A 23,344-nucleotide genomic window follows, 5' to 3' on the forward strand; every position below is an offset into this window, starting at 1 on the left:
GTGGCACGGCTCAACCCCCCTTCCGCCGACCCTGCTCGGGGGAATTCGAATAAACTGGGGGAAAGTAGTAACCAAGTTGAGCCCGATCAGAGAAATACCCTGAGGGGAATTTAGTAAATCCAGAGCTATTTCCCCCGGACCAACTCCTAAAATCACTACTCAACACATAAATTTAGTCTCGTTATATTCTGAAAAGAATTTTATTATACGAGGATCATTGCGAAAGAAAGTTATTTCATTTTTTCACACGGAACCTTTATTCCCAATACAAATACACCATGGCATCATGAACCTTACATCTTGAGTTATTTTCCAACATAGTCGCCACCGACACTGAGACATTTGTTGTAGTGTGCAAACAGTTTGAAGAAACCATTCTGGTAAAATTCGCTGCCCTGCGATGCAAGGAATTGTCGCATAACCTGCTCCACCTCAGTAATTTTTTTTAGAAGCAACTTCCCGAGATTGCAACTTTCAAGGCAGGGAACAGATGAAAATCCGATGGGGCAAGATCAGGGCTATAGACAGGGTGATCGAATCTCTCCCATCCGAAGTGACGCATCTGATCTTGTGTGAGCTTTGCTGTGTGTGCTTGTCGTCCAAGAGCACAACATCTTCATTCAAGAGCCCTGGTCTTTTTCGACGAATGGCGACCTGAGTTTGGTGAGGACATCGTAGTAGCGTGCCGTATTGGTGGTCCCTTCATAGAGGAAATCAAGGAGAATCACACCTTTCGCGTACCAGAATACTGTGGCTATAATCTTTCCTGTGGAGGATGACACTTTGAAGTTTTTCCTTATTGGTGAAATGGGAAGCTTCCACGTTATTGAGGCGGCCTTAGTTTCTGGGGTAAAGTGGTGCACCCATGTCTCACCGCCTTTGATGGTTTTAAACAGAAACTTTTAGCTCTCTCACGTACCGTATAAAGTGATCTTGACTGATTCCCATTCTTGCACTCTTGTGATCCGGGGTCGGGTTTATTGGCACTCATCTTGCAGACACTTTTCGGTAACTCAACACATCACGGAGAATTTGAGAGGCCTGAGCACGACCAATACGCAGTGTGGGCGCCACGTCTGATATCGTTATGTGCCTGTCCGCTAACACCATGTCCTGTGCTGTACCAATGTTATTTCCATTGCTGGATGTGGAGGACGCCCACTTCGACCTTAATCCTCCACACTCTGCCTTCCTTCATTGAACATGCAATACCAGCGACCAACCATTTGACGAGACAGCACCTATTCACTATACACGGTCCATAGGCGTTCATGGATGACTGACACACTAGTGCTACGTGCCCGTTCATATCAGATAACGGCACGCACTTCCATTGAAGACCACGTCTGTCTGCCATCGTGATTTGTACTCGAATAACCTCGGGCACCCCGATCTCCTGCTACTCTTTCTTCTTCCGCGCTCTGCACATGCGTCATTCCTCTTCCACTATAACGCTCCTTCTATCATTGAACCAGTAACGGGTGTGGTTTCTTATGGCGATTGTTTATTTCTTCTGGTATACCACCTTCTCTTTCAAAACAAATGACGAAACTTATTTTCGGAACGTCACTCGTATTTTGAATATATTACACAATAAATTGATTGTAGCTTTTCCACATTCCAAATTTGAAGTTAAGAAATGGAGTAAAAATGAGTTTTATTTTAATATAATTTTAAGAAAAGAAAGAAAAAAAATGTATGTGAACTTCGAATGGATCTTGTTTCCTATTCCCTCAAAACTTTCATAAATGAAAAAGAAAATGTGATAAGCATTAAATTGTTCGGTTACATATACCATTTTTTCTATGTGTCCTTTCAGAAACAGCAGCGACACAAGAAATTTTGAAAGGAGGTAGTGGTGTTCACAAGGTGGATTCCAGGATTTTAATCTCCCTTGAACAATATATTGATAAAAATGAACAGTTGTTATATTAAGAGATGTATATGAACAACTACAATTATATGAGCATGGAGCTTGATCCACTTAACGAACTTCCGTGTACGACACTGAGGGGCGGTATATGCAAAAAATTTCATATGGTTTCATAAGTTAATGTATAATATGTATTATATCTTACGTATATCATTATATGTATTGTTTCTTAAGTTAATGTTAATATGTATTATAACTTCGTTCTACGGCTTGTATAAGAAATGTATATAATTCAATTTGAAGTCACTTACTTTTATATCTTAAACACAACACACACACACACACACACACACACACATATATATATATATATATATATATATATATATATATATATATATATATATATATATATATATATATATATATATATACAGGGTGTTAATGAACTAAACAAACTAGAAGAGATGATTCCTTCCATAAAATAAGAGAAAAAGTTCATATGGACATGTGGAGAAAAGTGCATAGTTTCAGAGCTAGGGCTGTCCAAAATCGTGAAAAAGCTTAGTTTCGACAGGCCCCATTTCGAATTCGAGAGACTGTGGATGGTGGTCCTTATCAGCGTAAAGTAAGTCTCGCATACGCACTCCAAAAATGCATATTTCATTAATGTTCGATTGGTGTACAGAGTATTCGTGTAGGGTGAAATTCCCAGACGTGCCATCAACCGAATTTTGTGATATGCTCTGACTTTATGATGGGTCCAAAGTAGGCAAATGATAAGCCTTGATAGCAGTGAACACGAAATCATTTGGCGCAATGTCGGAAGTGTCAAGGATCGTCAGCAGCACGGTCTCTCGTACTCGGGAAAACACATGCTGGGATGTTTTCTTTCACGTTTATAAGTGGAGAAGACGTGAATTATACCATGACGAAATACATCGCATCGCACGTTATTCCGAACACAAAAAATATGGAGCTGCCGGTTCTTAACACTTCCGACTTCCCTCCGAAGCATTGGATGTCCATTGTTGTCAAAGCTTACCTCCTGCCTACTTTGCACCCTCTTTGAAATCTGGGTATGTCTGAAAATCCTATTGAGAGTATATCTGAGAATTACACCCCGTAGGGAATACCCTATATATTTATTGAAAATTGATGAAATATTCACTTTTGGATTGTGTATGCGTGCCTTCGTTTACGCTGATAAGGACCACTATCCACAGTTTCTGGAATTCGAAATAGGGCCTGTTGAAACTTAGCTTTTTCGCGATTTTGGACAGCCTAGCTCTGAAACTATGCACTTTTCGCCATAGGTCAATATAAACTTTTTCTCTTATTTTGACGTGAGGAATCACCTCTTACAGTTTGTCGGTATAGTTCATTAACACCCTGTATATATAATATATCAGGGCGCCAGGGAGCCCATCATGTGGGCACATACATATGTTGCATATGGTTACTTCATTTAGCCGGCACGCTGGTTTAATAAACAATAGCGGCTTTGGAAAAATGGTTCATAAGGCAAATATACACATATTTCTTGGTCACAACGTAATACATATTGATTATATAACTTATGATACATAATGCATTGCCTATGGCCTAGAAGGATCTTTTTTTTATGGCGGCAGTCTAAGTATTAAACAGCAAGAGTACAAAAAATAGAGTTGTCAGTTGATTGATTAGAGTTTAATTGTATAGTCAATACTGACACTATATGAGACAAGATTTGTTGCTTAAAGTAGGATGTGGATCATTAGTCGGGTTTTATCCAAAGGTTACGCCCACTAAGGAGGGAACCTTAAGAATACACACACAGAGAAAGGACAAGCTCATCCACTTAGTTATGAAGAGATACGAGACCTACAATAATTCTCAGTCCAGATTGAACTGAAAAAATAAAAAGTACAAACAACAGGCTACAAGATGATACTACTTGCACATTGCTATTTTTCACACAATTTATTTTGATACTCTAGAGACAAGCATCCGTTAATCGAGACGAGACGGCGATTTTCGACTTGAGAAAATTATTTGTCAGTTGAGACAAGGCTGAGTTTGTATGAAGTCTCGTCTCGTTTCGATACTATCTCTAGTCAAAGCGGACATTTCATTTTCACCAACGAACAAAAACTGAACGCAAAGAGAAGATTTAGATTTATTTTATTTTTGTGTACATAATAATTTTCCTTTGCATTCGTTGCACAAACGTAACTGTATACTATAATAGCATAATTAATATACCATAGGAACATAAAATTCTCTCGGGAACTATAATCAATATTACTATTAAAATAATAATAATAATAATAATAATAATAATAATAATAATAATAATAATAATAATAATAATAATAAAGCAGTGCCTGGATAGTAGTTTGCTAAAACAAATATAAAATATATACAAAATATGGTAAGTACCTACTTAATTTTACTTACCATATTTCGTATACATATTATTCGATTGACAATTAGACAATACTTCAGTGTACGATGTTGATTAAATACCCTTCATAGTGCTATGAGAAGACAATGATGCTTATTTTTCCTGGGCATTCTTATAGCCTAAGTGTAGTTCAATTAAGAATTTATTAAAATGATTTTTTCGACCTCTTTAATATTCCATGGTCTGATTAGAAATATTAAAGAGATCAGTAAAATTGTTAATTATGTTATAAGATGTCCCTTACTTTGTAAGGAATTATGATACCATTGTTTCATCGAGTGACTTAACTCACCACAAATCACATTATTATTGGGTCAATTCTAAGAAGTAACCACTTTGGCATTTTTTTTTTTTTTTTTTTTTTTTTGTTCTGAAAATTGCATCATGCGAGCTCTTATTATTGCGCATTTACAAGAACATGAAATAAGATTGAAACTGACAAGTATACTTCTAAAATGAACATACAATTAAAGCATTTAGTCGAAATTCAAAACTTTTTACCACCGATATTATATGGAACGTGTACCTACAACCAGGGGTAAAAGGTGGGTCTGAAAAAATAGGGGGTCGGTAGGTAGCGGCATGACGTCACGTCATCCCCCGCACATCTTTGCTTATTATTTTTTTTTTCAGGATTATATTTTTTCAGGAACTGGGTGGCCGCCGTACATGTTTTGTCCCACGCGTTCCCCCACACTTTTACCCCTGCCTACAGCACAATGTGAGATCCGAATTACTTGTACTCACTCCGTGCTGTCACTGGAACACTCCACTTATCATACTATGTAGGCTGATACATAATTCTTTCCTATAGTTAGAATTGCCAATATCCAGTGGTCTCTAATGTTTCTAAAATGAAAATATATATAGGCCTATATGGAAAGCTCAAAATCTTATATACGAATACTTGAGCTATTTCGGATATCACTATTCATCATTCCTTCATATATAGCTCTAAATATGTCTATATATATATATACCACAGTTACATTTGTAAGATATGGATGATAAATAAGCTTCATAAGGAATTTTATACTGGAACTGCAAGGATGCCGATTTTCCACGACAAATAATTGATTAAAAATGGGCAGAGTCGCGTTTAATCGAGCACTAACAATCACATAGATGAAAGCCTATAGAAGGTGTCTTCGTATTGAATGGCACGGCTCGCATAGGCCCGGTATGACTCAGCACAGATAAATATATCTTTTATTTTCGCACTGACTTTTGAGATTGGAGAAAAATGCACCTGGGGGATAGAATCCTTCAAAATGCAACCCAGCTCCACATAAAATTTGATTTCTTTTTTATTGTTCTATTGAATTTCCTATTGATGTCCTATACTTTTCTTCATTCTTACTTCAATTTCTTATCGCACTGGCTATTCGTGCCTGCAACCTGCCCGAATAACACTAAATATTTTCTGATTTCTGCCCCAATTTCAGCGTATCTTAAAATTTTCTCTTTCCTCCAACCCATATTAAAGCTCTGACTTCTCCATCATACCATTGACATTCAATGGTCTAACAAACAACTTTACCGTGCGCTCGAACTGTATAATAAATGAAAAATACCTGCTAAAACGAATCGCTGCAGCAGCAAAAAATCTATTCTCGAACACTGAACACAGATAAAATTCAACTTGATATTGCTGCAATAGTTATGTTACGAATTAGTACACATACAGATTTGGGCCAAACATGGTTCGACTCTTCATTTATCGGTCTGATTCGGCACGACTCAGTGCTGGTGACTTCCCACGGACGAAAGCGTATTGATTGAGGTCAATCCGGATTGGGGTACTAGCAGAAGTGTCATTTAGTTAAGTTGACCCCTGAATTTGAGACATTAATTTTAATCGATTTTATACTAATAAAAACTGTGTAACTTCTATGTTCATGGCCTCCCTCCAGCATAATCTGAAATGATGCTACTGGGTTTCAATGTGAAATGGTCTCCTTTTTTCACATATTACACAGCAGTGCTGGAAGAAATGTTTAGTTATCTTCTTCAGCTTAACATCCCAAGGATATGTCCTTTAGGCTAAAGGAGAAGGATTATTGGTGAAAGTGAAAAATTATTAAAGAAGAGGTGGAGTGAATATGGGAGAAGAAAATGGGGGAACTCGTAGAAAAATCACAAACAAGCTGTGGTATACGATGGACTCGTATAAATTGGAATCGAACCAGAAACCCCTTACAACTGAGTTGAGCACTAAGCCACCATTTCTTCAGGAGTGGCTTGTTGTATCGTTTTTGTCTTAGCCACGATAAACTAAACGAATGAAGCTCTCTGTAATAGTTAGCCTACGTTTTTGCTTTGAGTGTGTTTTTTTAAATGTCTTTCTGAGTAAATTTGAATCTAAGTTTGTGAGATGTTAGAATTTACCGAAGGAAACTTTAAGGATAACTGCTTCTCTGAGGAATGGTGACTAGAAATGCATCTAAATATTGAACTAATACTGAAAAACAGGGACTAAATGGTTAGCGTATTTTTTGGAGTGGGAGACCCGGGTTCGATTCCCGTCGGGAGCTCATGTGGTTCGCATTCTACGTTGATTAATGGGTCCCGTCTTATATAGCTTCGCTACTGAAAGAGACGTTACATACAAAGTAAACTCAAAGAATAAGGAGCAAATTGCCTTTGACATTGTGAGTGGCGTACGCAAGAGAAATTTCTGACTTTTCATCCCCTTGAAAAATATATTATGTGAAAAGAAACATTTATCATATAAAGTTATACATACAAACACCTGAAATTATATGAAATTTGGAGCTTGAAACCCCTTTCCCCTTGACGAACTTCTGTGTGCGCCATTATTAAAGCTACGTATTTCTGTTGAATGCATAATAATTATAAGGCATAATTATTATATTTTTACTAAGATTGTCACGTAAAGTTTGCAAAAGTATAAATTTATGTTCGATAGTGAAGTTTGACCATAGCAATGGTTAGACTCTATATTGGGTATAAAATGGAGATATATTTTGCAAGAACGATTTTTTCATTTAGGAACTCGAAGCGCATTACGATCTTATTTTGTCATTTTTGGCAAGACGTCGTCTGCCAAAAAATCATATAGCGTAAGAGGAGCATTGTCCTCCATCCTGGCAATAAAATTGTATTTATTTTAGGAAATTAATTCATACGTAGTATTGTCGAACTAAATTTAACGTATTTTCTATTTAATATGAGATTTTCAAAGACTGCAGTTATATTTTTATGTATTACTTTATTAGTATCAATTTTTGTCGCTAAAATTTCAAATGTAATTTCCGTGGATGTTGAGCAACTGAAAACAGAGAACGTAGCACCGTTTTTGTCAAGAAGTTTGAAGGATGATAATGAAGATGGTTTTGAAAGCGAGGAAAGACGCCGTGATGATACTTTACTTATCGGTGACTCCATTGAACATTTGCTGTGGTTTGTGCAGGTAAATAGTAGTAATAGCTGAACATACTATAATAGTAAGCATTAGAGATAAGAGAATGTAAAAATATTTTTTGAAAGAGGTACACTCTATTCATCAGGGAGAGACGGTACAGATTAAAAATCTGCGAACCAAAATTTGGAAAATTTAGGGTAAAATCAGTAATTCAAAAAGATAATAAAACCGAAGAAAATTTATATCTGAGGCTGGCGCAGCATCTCATCATCTGATCAGCTAGTGGGCAAATATGGTGCCATTCGACTGGTATGTTCATGCTCTTAATAACAATCCAATGCATGTTAATCCATATTAAGCATAAGCTTAGAAGCTTAGAGGCTCAGAGGATGATTCTCAAAAATCATATTCGCTCTGAAAGTTAGTTCTTGGTTCAAAAGCCTACAGTATATCTTCATAACTTCTAATCTATTCCAGTGAAATTTGTCATATATATATATAATCTAAGTCATGTACTATTTTTCAGGTTACGTTTCAAGAGGTATTTATTAACAGTGGGGTCTCAATAGGTGCGCCGAAATTAAAAAAAGCCTCTTGAAACGAGAATATTGGGAAATTTCGCCGAATTTATGGATTTATATATAGGCCTACCTACTGCATTATTTGAAAGCATCATTCTGAAGAAGTACAAACTCGAAACTAACAAATTAGAAAATGAGGAGGAGTTTAAACGTTTTTAAAAGAATATATTTCAAAATGGGAGTATGTTTAGTACAAGGGGTCCAGAAGCACGTAAAAAACACAAAATTTACAGGAGAAATGAATGATGCAAGTACTTAGACGTAACAGAACGTAACCAAATCTAACCTAACCTAACGTATCCTAAGCTAACCTAAACTAACCTAATATTAGTAGAAATAAGCGAAATTCTATTATTTTTTGGAAAATTATGCTGGAGCCATACACTAATATAACATAAACTTACCGAACCTAACCTAAACTTATCTAAACTAACATAACCTACCTTAACTAACCTTAACAGAAATTATCAAAATTGTAACATTTTTTAGAAAAAAGAGCTGGACCCCTTCTACTAAACATAGGTCTCAAAATGTCATTTACTAACTGTACATATATGATATTTAGCAAAAAAAGTTTAGTTTTCCCATTCATGGTACGAACCATTAAGGAGGAGGCAAGGCTGAGAAGGCAATTTTATTTGTCATTCGTTTGACCTCCTGTTTGCTTGATTTTTTTTTTTTTTTTAATAGAATAGCTCTAAATATGTAAAGTGTTAGAAGCTTGGATAAGTCTTTAATTTGGGCAAGGCAGTGATATGCTGTCACTGTTAATGTTATTCACAGGTTGTCACTGATTCTGTGCTGTTCCTTATTCACGTAGATATTTTCTCACTAATGTTGTTGCTGTTCCTGATACACATAGTATTGCCGAGCGAGCGTCAGCGAGTGAAGGCGGGTTAGAACCCCGCAGGTTACGTTGTTTTCTGTCTTTCGTTCTTGGGAACTGTAACTGCTGGAACCGGTTGAGATGAATCGGTTATTGTCATTGCCTTGCCTAAAGTAAAAACTTGAGCGAGCTTGAAAACGAAAAATAAATAAAACCGTACTACATTTGTATTTTATTTTTTATTTTAAGTTGTATTTTTGTTAATTCAGTTTTTTTTTTTTTTTATTTATTCTGGAGCTATGTGTTGCTATCTACGTGAATGATGGCTTGGTGCTCCTCTCTTTCTTCTTGACTATGTCGGCCCTACATTGATCCGTCAGTGAAGATATGTCCACGGTTGCTAGAAGAGTACTAGCGTTAGGTCTTCCTGCAAACGTACTGGTGTGGCGCTATGGCAGTCATACTCATTTTTCAATACAATTGTAAGAACCACAGTTCATGGGTAAATCAGTTTTCAATTCCTTGGGGCTGGTCTTTTCCTAAAAGAAGTGCAAAACACAAGAGCATGAGCAAGATGCCTCTATACACGGAGATGTAACGGAAAAGCTTTAGTGGTTGGCTACATTGTTATTAAAGATACAAGTGAAAGTACTAGTAGCGAGATAAGAGCTTGATCCCTTTTGTTATTAACGAAGTAATTACACTGTCGGATAGGGTAAAGATATTAGATAACTAAGAAGTAGTATATTGTTTACGGAAACAGTAAGTGAAAAGCAAACAGAAGCTACTTGAATTGTAGGGTGTTCAATGATCATTTCTTTGAAGCTGCTCTCTTTCGCACATTATTTAATACATTTCTTGCTTCAATGTCAGTAATAAACATTAAACAAACCTTTTTCAATGACCATATATGTTTTAAGACCATTTACAGCTAATGAATTGCTATCTCCCCTATAATAATAATAATAATAATAATAATAATAATAATAATAATAATAATAATAATAATAATAATAATAATAATAATAATAATAATAGTGATCCGCTCCCTGCAGGCATAGATAAAATCCCATCAACTGTTATTAAATACTGTAATGAAATTATTTCGGCGCCATTGTATTATGTTTTAAATTGCTCCTTCCAAACTCACATATTTCCTGATAAGCTAAGAATAGCGAAAGTTATACCTCTTCAAAATAGGGCAGTACTAATGATATAATTATATAAAAAAAAAATACCGGCTGATGTCTGTTCTTTCTGTATTTTCGAAAATTTTCGGATGTGCTGTATTTTCAGGATGGATTAGTTCTCTTCCTTTCTACAAAATCATCTCGCCCCTTCAACAGGGTGATCCAAATCCACAGATACTGTGATGTTTGATTTTATGGCAAAAGTTTCCAACACATTAAACGTTAAGAAGTATACACTACTGTTCTAAAGTATTGCACGCATAGATGAATATGAGGATTTTTCTATTTACGCAATAAAACAATTGTTACGTATTACGGTAATAAGTCCGCATAACTTATAAATAAATATAAGGAACAATTTAGAGATTTTTTTTTTTTTACCATATCTGGCTGCACGGCTAAATTGTCAATGTCACGTGGCAGGATATTGCGTCATCCGAGTCTCGTGGCCGAGTTACCAGTTTGTTTAGAAAGTAACTTGCGGATGATAGTGTGTTCGGAAAGTGTTATTAGTTTACTTTTATCTATTTATTTTGTGCTCGTAAAGTATTAGCATTGGTAAAAACTCAAAGAGTTAACACCGAGGAAGAAGAAATGTATAGAAGTATTAAATAGGGAAGGCCTAAACAATATTGAGATTGCAGAAAGATTGAACTCTTCAAGATCAGCCGTCAGCTGCAATCTCAAGAAGCTAAAACCATCGGTAGCATGAAAAACTTGCCCAGGACTGGTACCCCATCCATTTCTTCACTCCGAGAAAACAGAATATTTCATTTGAGCAGCAGAAACAGAACAGCCACCTCATCAGGGCTCGCGGAAGCGTGGAAACTAGCGACGAAAGTTAAAGCGAGTTCACCCGTTGTCAGAAAAAGACTTTGTGCAATGGGTATGAAGTCAAGAGTTAGAAATAAGAAGTCGTTTTTGACAACTGCAATGATGAAGAAAAGAGTGGCATGGGCTAAACATTACGACAAATTAACAAAAGAGCAATGGAGAACGGTTATATTCTCTGAAGAAAGTCGATTTTCTCTAATGAGTGACATTGCAGCTCATGAGATACTCACCGCATGAAAGATGGAACCTGTGTGCCTTTGGTTATGGTGTGGGGAGCAATGATTTACGAAGGTATTGGGCGGCTATATTTTGTTTTGGGAATAATGAATAGTGACCAATATGAAGTTGTCCTCAGCCGCGCTTTCATGAACACGGCTCGCGATGCTTTCCAGGATGGTCAGTGGATTTCCCAGCAGGACTTAGCACCATGTCACACATCAAAAAAGTACGTTCATATTATCTTCCTTGAGAAATTTCATTACCTATATGTTTAATATGTTTTCAAGGCCAGTATTGAGCAATATTGTGAACCGTCTTTTGGTTTGCAGATTCATTATATCATGTCTTAATAAGGTATAGAGGTATTGCCATGGCCGAGTAATTCACCAGACATTAATCCGATTGAAAATTTGTGGCGTTTGATTGGGAAAAGGATCCAAATGAAAAGACCTGGCACCAAACGCGAACTTACGGAAGTGATTATGAATGTATGGGATCATGAAATCGACAATAATATTGTGAGAGAGCTAACAGACAATGTAACAGAGACTGGAGGCTGTCATTGAAGCAAATGGTGGTATAACAAAGTACTAAGTGTTTGTAATGGAAACAAACATGTATCAAAATTATCATTTGTATACGAGAAATTGAATACCAAAAATAAAAATAACAGCTGTAAGCAATATTTGAACAACCATCTATCCTGAAAATATGTAACATTAAGCCTGTCTCAGACGGGACTGAAGTAAGACTGCGATTCACGATATTACTTAACGATTATGTGAGAAGTAACTTGCCCCTAGTTCAGGTTGAAATTTTCTGCTGTCCTTATTTGGATCCTGACTTGGAAGAAATAGAAGCAGTTTCTATTTCCATCTGGACTTTCATACAACTACCAATCAGAAAAGAGTAGCGCCTGACGACATTCAACTTTATTTCTCGCTGTAATTTCAAAACAATGCTGCCTGGACAAGAGAAGCATTAATAGTATTAATAGGGTCATACGAAAAATATGATTTTTTGTAGCACGATTTATATTATTTAAAAAAAATGCAAGAAGTATGCAGTGAAGGTATCCGCCCGAACACTACAGGTATGAACAAATGTAATTACATCATTTAAAAGAATAAAAATAAGTGATTTAAGTATATTGTGCAATTTGTATACCAAAAAAATGTAACATGTTAAAAAAAGCGTGCAGGTTTACTTTTGGCGCACCATTCAAAATAATTGTTCAAAAATTAGAATTCTTTCACTAATTACCTTCTAATTGTTTTCTAAATGATTTATGCTGTGCGACATGAAAATATCCACATGGCATAGTTAAAAATCAAGGGGGTGTCATAAGCAATTGTTGAAAAATTATAATTCTTTTACGATTTGCGTTTCAATACAGCGTCCGGATGCATGCATAAAAACTTCAACCCAAAAAACACAAAACAGCCTGCGCTAGGTCGCCACTAAAAAACACGAATGCTATCTAACCGAGTCGTAGCAGAGCGAAGCTGTAGGGTCCGAGAGTTAGCAACGGGTGCGTCTTAAGGAAACAAGCACGTCAGCGAAGGTGGTATGCACATAAGTGAGGGTAGTGAAAACGAGTAGGTTTTGACAATGATACGAGTTGCAATAGCATTTGTCATGGTTTCATACTAGTAGCGTTCCACTTGTAAACAAAATACCATTTCTGTAAACTGTGCAGAAATTCACCGCCGGTGGAAAATAGTTTCTATGCAGGTATCTTTCATATCAACTCACTTATTTTATCTGTCGTAAAGAACTTGTAATAATTTTAGACTAGTAATCCTACACTTGTAAACATAAAATTCAGATGTGATGCGCCAAAAGTAAATCAGCGCGAAAAACAGAAACAATGAGAGATAATTGTCATCAGTGTTATGTGGTTTTCGTGAAATTTTAGGGAACAGTACTACAATGCTGGCACAATACAAAAATTCCGGGTGTAGTGCATGAGATGGGATCCCGGCGGGTATAAGTTTACCTTATGGGCTATGTGGGCAAGGGCGCCGATTTTTCTGTAAATTGGGGGGGGGGGAGCATTCAGATGCAGAAGGCATATATGAGGATTTTAAGACAAATTGCATTCAAATTATGCCAAATATTGTATATTCTTAAATAAAATAAGGGGGGGCACATCAGCTTTGGGGTTGCACGGACCCCCTCGCCCCCCCATGATCGGCGCCCTTGTATGTGGGAATTTTTTGTGGGTACTGAGCTGAGCGGATGCACTCAGTACCTATACTAGAAAATTGCTCCTTCTTTATTTTAGCTTTCTACGCCTGATAACTGCTCTCATTTACATATTTGGACAAGTCATTTGATTTTCAGTTCTACAATCTGGTGGATCCAAGGATCTACAGACCATTTTTCAGCTGACACAGACTCCCCCATGTTCGTATCTCGCTGCTGAATTTTCGGAGTTACTAATTTGAATAGCATATGGAATTCTGAATAATCCATTCTGTAGTTGTTTTATTTTTTTATTTTGTTGGAACGAGTATCTTCTATAAGTTGTTCATTATTCACCATTGAAAATACAGTGCTTTCCTGTGCATTATTGTGGCGAAGAATTCACTCCCTGGTCCACCAGCTCGTCTTTACTCTTTCTCTCTCTCTCTCTCTCGTTTTTTTGGGGGGGAGGGGAGGGCGGATTTTGTGTCAGCAACAGAGCAGATATCGCTGCTATGGCTATTTCATCCTCTTCGGATGAACTCATATTGTGAAATAGAAAAACAATAATATTTACGATTACGACAGTTGATTACCTGTGCGTAACACGCTTTTCGTCTGTTTAATACAGCGACCACGAGAGGCTTTGCTGGTAAAACCTACCTAGTTTTAAGGATCGTCTGAGACCCCTATATCACCTCAGGATAAAAGAAATTGCATGGAAGTTTGAGTTAAGCAACACTGTTAAGTTGTAGCCTGGGTTGAGGCCTTAGTTCAGATCCGTGTGAGACGGGCTTAACAAATCGAATGTCATCGAGTAGTACGGTTTTAATAAAGTATTAAAATTCCATTATGTTACAAATTTCATATTTATCTAGTTTCAGTATTACTTGTCGAGTATAGTTGTTAAACGAAACATACACCAAATAATGATTTATGTCTTCAAAAATGGCAACACACTTGAAAAATCCAATTTTTTCCCTAGGCCTGCAATACTTTAGAACAGTAGTGTACAATAGGCATGTTCATTGATTTTTCTAAAGCTTTCGATAACGTAAATCACAAGGTTTTACTACAGAAACTTCACAACTATAGCATAACGACTACGGTCTACATGTGGTTTATTTCGTATTTGAAGAACAGAAAACAACTTTTTCAAATTTCGAGATCTCAAAATGGTCGATTTGTAAGATATCAGTGATCTCCTGATATTATTAACAGAGGTGTCTCTCAAGTTTTTAATTGTCTTCAGTTATAGGCTATATGTTTTTAATTTTTGCTCTATGTGAAATTCCGGTAAATAGTATTTTTGTAAAACCAAGTGAATTGACGGAAAATGCAGGGACAGTTATGAAGGGCAATTAAAAATCAAACTTTAGTCACTGAACACTTCGCACTAATTGTTCTTTAAAGAAAATAAAACTTACAATAGGAGATGTAAAAGTAAGGATCCGTGATATTGTAATAAAAATGGTGCTGGTGACGTTCCAAGAGAAGAAGGATATATTCAATTAAAGTAATAAATACGGAGGCCCTATAGTTTCTATAAATAAATAAACTATACAGTTTAAGTTTGGCTTTATATAGGCTGTAAGATAAGCTCTCGACATCCTTTGCTTTGATTATATTATATTAAGATATACTCATTTTCAGTTGGATATATTTTGGGGAGCATCACATCTTATGTTATCTACCCTCCACATACAGAGAAAAGCCATACGTATTATTTTTAACTTGAAACCAAGATCATTGTGTAGAGAGAGATTTAAATTCCATAAAATACTAACGCTTCCAGCTTTGCACATATACAAAATCATTATCTTTACTAAGACTAATTGGCATTTCTTTACCGTTGCCTCTGATATACATTCACGTAATAGAAGGCAAGCTATGAATATTTCACAACAAAATTATACCTCAACAAGAAGTAGTGTGTGCCCCATGTATACAAGATCTTATAATAACTTAACCACAGTATCTAAAAAACATCGAGAACACAGAGACATTCAAGAATGAGACATGGTATTTACTTTTACTTTTTAGGCTTATTTTTTTTTATATAGAAAGCTTATTATGAAGTTTCTGAATATCTAGAAAGTAAGTCAAAAACCATGCACTATTTTGGGTGTAATCTATGTTGCTATTTTGTTATTGTTTGTAATTTTTAAATTCAGACTTTTTTTTTAATACCTCGTGTTACATGTCCGTTGTAATTGGATATATCAATGTTTCTGATGTGTCCTATGCACTTGGTCCCATGTAACCATTATGTACAGACGAGTGATAATAAACTAAACTAGATCAATTCACGTTGCCTTGTAATCCCACCGTCTACTCTGCGGAGTAATTTCGTGTTGAAACCTCGTGAATGCTACAAGCTTCCTCGTGAGGATGAAATTAAACTTGAACTAGCACACCAACATGTCGTAGAAGTAGCTCGGATAGTGAGAATTCAAGTGAACTGCTTTCACATCAGACATTGATTCTTCTTACTTTCAATTTGCTTTTATCAACTGAAAGATGGACCTTACATTTCTAGCCCTTTTCGTTGTATTAATTGTCAGCATTTCAGACACAACTACACTCGTGTAATGCCGCGACTAATTACTATTTGTGCAAATTATACCCTGGGAAGTTTTGGTGCGGATCCTTATACAGCGCAAAGCCCTCTTGTGTCAACTATATGGGTGATCATCTGCTTGGTCTAGGAACTTCCCAGCCTTTCAAAAAGAAGAACCTATCCGAAAGCTTATAGTTGTCGAAAAGATTTCCCTTTTCAATGCCAAACGTTGTCTAAAGGAGTGCTTCACAACATCGCCTTCTGTTCCGTTTTCCTCTATTGCCGTAATTGCCTGGAAATCTGTGACTTCCCTGGCATCTAACGTTTCCACGAAGACTGAGCTTCCTCAGGAATTGCTGAAACTAATACATTAAAATTTTGACGCAGTAAATTAAGAGTAAGTGAAGTAGTTATCTTTACGAGTTAAACGTATTTATCGTCACTATGTAGCGACATCCAGGCTCATAATGTTCATACCGATGAGTGCCAGCTAGTAAAAGATATCCACATGTAAAGCATGTAACTTAAAGAAAATACTGAATCTAACTTTCGTACATTACTGTTAAGCTATTGAGAAACAGGTGCTAAGCACATATCAAAAATATGATATTATTTCGAAAATTATCACTGTGGGTGGGAGCCAAGTTTTTAAACACATGACTAAGTTGTTCGCCGTTTAAATCGAAATTCAAATCAACTTTTTATATATTTTTTTATTTTTGTTTATGAGACGGGATCATGCGTTATATCGATTAATACTAGCAAAAGCTAAAAAAGAAAAAAAAAACGATGGTAACATTAGAGCTTCCTTGAACACAACGACGTGCTTGATAATCGAAGTTTTCTGGAGAAACGTTTGGATTTATTGGTAAGAGTGCACTTTATGCCGAACGTTCATAGGAACCGATTCCTCGCAACAGTTCAAAGATTAATTCCCAAAAATGATCCCATCAATCGAAGCAATCGAAAAATAAATTTGGCAGGGTGGATTGATTTAAATCAATCTGAATTAAATCAAGATTTAAATCACTTGATTTTTTAAATAAAAATCGCTGATTTAAATCAAATTCTGAAATAATTTAAAGTGAAAATAAGTAAAGTCCCGTTTCTGTTCTGTTATTTCGATTATAGAAGATGATAATCATAATATAATGAGACTCAACTGTACAGTATATACAGCATAGTATGAAAACAAGTGTCATGCAGAGGATGATTAGGGAAAATCCTGTTTTGAACGGGTAACAGGATAATCATATTTTCTTCTCTTCGTAACATAGGGTTTATATTGTAAATCGTTAACTATTCCAACGGGGAAATCACCATCGACATTTAAGACGAAGATTCTTTTGTGTGCGCGTCTATATATTTATTCCCAGATAATAGGACTATTTAAAAGTGTCCTACCTCCTCTCCGATTTTTTTTTTAAAGATTTTATAACTTTAGGCAAAATTTATGTATTTCGTGCCGCAAGCTACGTACAATTTCCTTAAAAATATGCCCCTGCCAAATATCAGTAACTTTTGTGGGAAAAAAGTCACTTTCATAAGCGTTGCTGCACTTTTTCCTTAACGCTTAAGCTTTTAAATTATATCACCTATTTTTAGGTGATAGGATAAAATCTTCATTATTCGATTTAAAAAAGTACCAATAAAGCTTTTTACTTCATTTTTTTTCAGGACTGAAGGCATCGTAGAGCACGTTACATATGCTTTCACGCCTCTCTGCGTCGAGACATAGGATGTGATGGCGTCATAAATTAAAAAAAAAAAAAAAAAGATATTTTTTGTTGTGCCTATGTTTATTATTTTTTGGCGGGCCTACGTTTTGCATTCAGAAGACTGAAATTCTGTACACTCGTCCGGTGCACCCTTAGTATTTTTCAGATTATTTCAGATCTCTGCGTGAAAACAGGGGGGTCCAGAGGGGCAAAAATTAAAAAAAAATGGATATTTTTAACAAAAAATAGCTTTCTTCGCGATTTTCCCGTCTAAGATGGAGACATATAAATGGTACCATCTGAAAGGCTGTTCTATTCTGAAGAGAATGATGTAAGAACCATGATCTTAGGATAAATAGTGGTCTCAGGAAACTGTTACCTGTTTTATACGGGAATCTGGGGTATTTGGGGATAGTATTTTTCGCAAGCTTACTTTTGCATCTAGAAGTTTGAAATTTTGGACACTCATTCACTGCACTCCTTAGTATTTTTCAGATTTGTTTCAGATCTTTGTCTTTAAACAGAGGCGGTACAGAGGGCTAAAAAGTAAAGTAAAAAAAAAAAGGATATTTCTTAACAGAAAATCCCTTTTTTTTTGTGATTTTCCAGGCCCATATAGCCTACACCAGTGTTTCTCAAAGTGTGGGTCGCGTTCCGTGCTTTTGTGGGTTGCGAGAAATTAAGTATGAAAATTTTATTTTGATGCAGAAACATATGTTATAAAGTAAGTACCATTCAGGAAATGAAAATTCGAAGCGTTTGTTAATGAGGTGAAGAGTAAGTGATTGCTCAGAGCCTGCCTTGCTGTACACATGGGAAAGAAAGTATTTGACAGTTGACAAATTTTCTTTTGTCAATAACTCGGGAACAAATGTATTAATTTGGATCTTTTTGTTGCTATCTTTAGATTAGTTATAACTTAATAACTTGCCAAAAGCAGTACTCTAATAGGTTATTTTTGTTTAGTTATTAGGAAAACAAATTTTGTCAACGGAAAAATTCTTTCTTGATTGTAGCCCTACAATCAGTAGAGATGCTGGATTAGGATGGAAAGAGAATAGGTGAGTCAAAATTTGTCACGGGGTAGGGCATTGCGTTGGGAATATTGTTAGCTCTGAGTTACCTTTCTATGGAAAAATTAGAAATATGACTTTCAAAATTTAATTGGTTTGGAATGCATCACGATGTGTATTTGAATAAAAGTAGCTGGGCCACAAAATAGTTTTAATATTTAATATGGATCGCGGTCACAACAAGTTTGAGAACCACTGGCCTACACGATGGAGACATTTGAATGGTACCGTTTGAAACTTTGTTTTATTCTGAAGAGAATAATGTACAAATCATGATTCTAGGATAAATAGGGATGTCTGAGGAAACTTTTATATTACATCTGGGTCATCTGGGGTATTGTGGGGATGTTCTTAGCTCATGGTTAAATATTTTACCCGCCCTTACTATTCAAGATAGAAGCTTGAAATTTTGTACACACATTTAGTACACTCTTAGTATTTCCCAGTTGATGTTGAGATCTGTGCGTTAACACAGGGGAGTCCAGAGGGGATCTAAATTTGGAAAAAAAAAATCAGAAAAAATCCCGACTTCTCTCAAAATTTTCCGCTTCAGGGACATGATAGAGAAAATGCGAATGTTAAAGTTTTAAAAGTTGTTCTATTCTGAAGAGAATGAGGTATGAACCATGATCCTAGGGTAAATAGGGATGATGCTTGACTGAAAGTCTATAACTTATCCCCCCCCCCCTTCAAAAAAAAGCCATATTTTAAAATTGTTAAAAAACATTGTTGGGGATTGATATAGGTTAACGATTGGGGATTAATTCAAAATTCAACCCCAATACTTTCACTTAAATGGAACTAATTCGTAATGCTTTTTCTTCAGTTCGCGACGTGTATTATACGAGGAGAAAGATTTGATTTAAATCAAAAAAATCGATTTAAATAAAAAAAAATCATCAAAAATGATTTTTTTAAAAAAAATCATGATTTTTTTCCACCCTGAAATTTGGACAAGTTTTGCAGACCACCTAATAAGCAATCGTAATCTAACTTAGCACCAGTAATGCACCCACATAATGTAAAATTTATACACTGAGGTATATCACAACAGCGACAATAGATTACGATTGCTAACCAAATGATCTACAACACTCACCAAGAATTTACTCTTCAATTGCTACGAATAATGGAAATGTACTTGGGAACTGACACTAAACTAATCCGAGAAATCAATTCAGGTGAAACAACCGACTATCAATTTTGAGATCTAAATGATGTCTACCGTCCCCCAAACACCTGCTCAAGAACCAGTAAAGACAGCATCCAAAACAACAATAACATAATAAAATCACTACTGTAAATCTAACGTAAGAAGGAAAAAATAACTGCAAAAAAAAAATAAATAAATAAATAAATAATAATAAAAAATAAAAAAAATGAAATAAAATAAAATAAAAAAAATAAATAAATAAAAAAAATAAAGTAACATTCAGCACTAATTATAAATCAATGCAGCATGACGAAGAAAAATGAAATACATTTCACCAATAGAACAACCAGCACCAAAACCTGCGCATTCGACCGACATTGAATTTGCATCTGCCAAGCAAACTCTCGTCCACCTCAACTGTTAGTCTAGGACCTCTGAAGGTCACTACAATTTTTAACGATTGTTTCAAGACTCACCTCTCTACAGAAACACAACCAATCCGAAACCGTGTACCTACTGAGTACACATTCAACAATCTACCACATCGCATACTACAATTCTTCTCAATGTTAATCAATCCACACAACATCGCACTTGAAAAAAATGAAATGAAATCTTTGAGTTTTACGTCCCACGATTATGCCGGTGAGGCTAAAGGAGACGGTGATGATGAGTAATGAATGAAATGGTGGAACGAAGAAAGTGGAAGGAAACGAGAGAACCCCGAGGAAACCCACGCACACGGTGTTTGTCCACCACAAAGTTCACTTGGCGGGGGATGGGATCGAACCCGGGACCCCAGGCACCAGAGGTGAACGCTCTACCACTGAACCACCGCGGCCCCCTACATCGCACTTGAATTCCCTTCAATATCACAAACACGTTTGAACAAAAAAACAAACAAAATTAAATCTGAACAACCAAACTCGCAAAATTTGCTATTTAAATCCGAGGACAATATCAAAAGAACGAAACGACATCAAAATTGATTTAACTTGACACAGTTGACTAATGCAGCACATATGTTTAACGTATAACATTCAAACCTAGAGCATGATCAGTCAAGAATGCATAACAACTAATCAGCGACATCAACACAACGAACTAACCACAGCACAGGAGACAATATCAGTGCCACCAACCGCTAAAACTACAAAACAACATTCTCAACAGGAGGAACAAAAACACCGGTTCCGTACCTATTACAAATAACAGTGATTCCATTCCTCCAATGCCACACATATTTGATCTTTGGGGCTTGGGCAGGGATAGTAGAAACATCACTAAGTCTCCTTATTCGAGCAGAACTCGGTCGACCAGGTAGCTTAATTGGTGTCCAGTGACAAAATCACTTGTTCGGCATAATGCACTCTAGCCAATTTTTAAAAAATTGATTTGAGTTTAATATCCCGTTCAGCACCAAGGCCATATGAAACGTGGGCTTACTGATTATCGTGGAATCCGAACCACGTGAGCTGCCACATGGAATCGAAGTCGGATCTCCCACGCCAAGGGCGCGTACGCTATCCGCTTAGCCACGAAGGGAGAAATATTTGGAGATAATGATTCTCGCATAACGTGTTAGAAATGTCCCTTGTCGTGAGTCAGTTTAAGTGCTATGCTCTTTTTCTAGTCCGCATATACTTGAAGGTAAACGTGGAATTGAATGTTGTCATTCACTTCAAGCATGCGCAAGCGATGAACTACCCGGATTTTCACAACATAATCCATTGCCGGTTGGGGAAACATAACTGCCACGCAAATGGTCCCCGACGACCCCTCCACGTTTCAGGTAACCATACATCACACGAGTTGAATATTCTTCATTCGGCCTGGAAACTCGATGCGTTTAAGAAAGTGCCACAATTTGTTTATTGTTTACATGTAAGAATTATTAGTTGAGTAGCTGATTACTGTTTATAATGCATTTCAAATATAGTTACTAGAAGTAAAACTGTAAACATTCCTTATGGAGTACTGAGGTAATATATTTCGTAACTTAAACATCTAGATTATTTATTTAAGAGGTGTTATATTAAAGAAAACAAAAGTTTATGCTAAATATCTTTGTTTTGTAGATATCGGACATTCACATCAGTATATTCCATGATCCAACCAGAGTTTCAGACTTGAGAGAATTTTGTGAAGTTAACTTAAACACAATTAAACCATTTGTTGTGTTAGCATCAGGTAAGTATATGAGAGATTTGAAAAAATCATGAAAAATTTGCAGTCATATAATTGACATAGTTTTAATTTTAACCCATTTTGCGCGTTTCTAGGTTTAGCGAGGTTCATACTACATTTAAATACAATGTGAATAAGATTGTAGGTTCAATTTTTTGATAGATGTTTATTACTACTAATATAAATAGGTACTTGACCCGATAACATGGTAAAAGGTTAAGTTCGTTCCCTTTGTATTAATTTTTCGTAAATAGTGAGACGCATTTGTATAGAGAGGGAGTGTTGCACAGAATTTTTTTTATTTTTGTATATTTTCCTTGACCGGGAGAAAGGCTTTTGGTCGGAATTGGAAATTGTTGATGGGAATTTTAAAGAAGATTGAGTTGAATGGAAGGATCCAGGACTCATAAGAAAGTTATATATGAACCAACAAATAAGCAACATAGGAGAAAGATTAGAGGAGTGCGATTTGAAAGGGAGTTTGACATGAGTGTTGTCTCTCGCCAACCTTATTTAATATCGAGAAGAGGTAGTGAAGAAGAGCCTGCATAAAGAAGACAGTATTTTGGTAAGAGAAGAAATGATTATATGTTTACAGTTTGCAGATGATATAATGTTTGTGGAACACGAAAATAAAATCAGATGCTACAAAAATTGTAGAAAAGCAGCGAAGAATATGGAATGAAATTAAACATTAGAAGGACAAATCGTGAATGAAACGAAACGTTCGGTATCAAATATAGAAATAGAAAAGAAAGAAGAAAAAAACCAGGTGACTGTAGCTTTCGATACTTGGATAGTATTATTAGTGGGTGTATGAAGTGCGAACATGAAATAAAATCAAGGGTGGGAATGGCGAAAGAAGCATGTAGGAGGGAGAGAAGTCTATTTTGCTGTTCTTGAATAAAGAACTACAGAAAAAGACTCGTAAAATGTTTCATATGGAATATTGTACTCTATAAGCAAGAGGCATAGACATTAGCAAAAGTGGTGAAAAAAAAAAAGACTGAAAGCTTTCGAAATATTGGTGTGGAGAAGAATTAGCTATGTCGAACGGTAAACGAATCAGGAAGTGTAAGAAATAATAAGAAAGAAAAGAAATTTTAGAT

At 35.9% G+C, this 23,344-nt stretch overlaps 1 protein-coding gene across 2 annotated transcripts in view; it reads left to right on the top strand.

Moving 5' to 3' along the window:
- The first annotated feature begins 7,381 nt into the window (after positions 1-7,381).
- The window catches only part of LOC145686021 (transmembrane protein 62-like), a 55,695-nt gene continuing 39,732 nt past the window's right edge, over positions 7,382-23,344 (top strand). The window contains exons 1-2 of one of the 2 annotated variants that reach the window (XM_081758868.1): positions 7,382-7,755; positions 22,127-22,238. In XM_081758868.1, the coding sequence (XP_081614994.1) occupies positions 7,513-7,755; positions 22,127-22,238 (355 nt within the window). In that variant the 5' untranslated portion in view covers positions 7,382-7,512. Of the gene's footprint in view, positions 7,756-18,779; positions 18,884-22,126; positions 22,239-23,344 lie in introns of those variants that run through there. The other variant, XM_081758869.1, reaches the window with a different exon arrangement.

This window comes from Thermobia domestica, chromosome 5 (assembly GCF_964235325.1).
Source record: "Thermobia domestica chromosome 5, izTheDome1.hap1.1, whole genome shotgun sequence".
In the NCBI taxonomy this organism is placed as follows: domain Eukaryota; kingdom Metazoa; phylum Arthropoda; class Insecta; order Zygentoma; family Lepismatidae; genus Thermobia; species Thermobia domestica.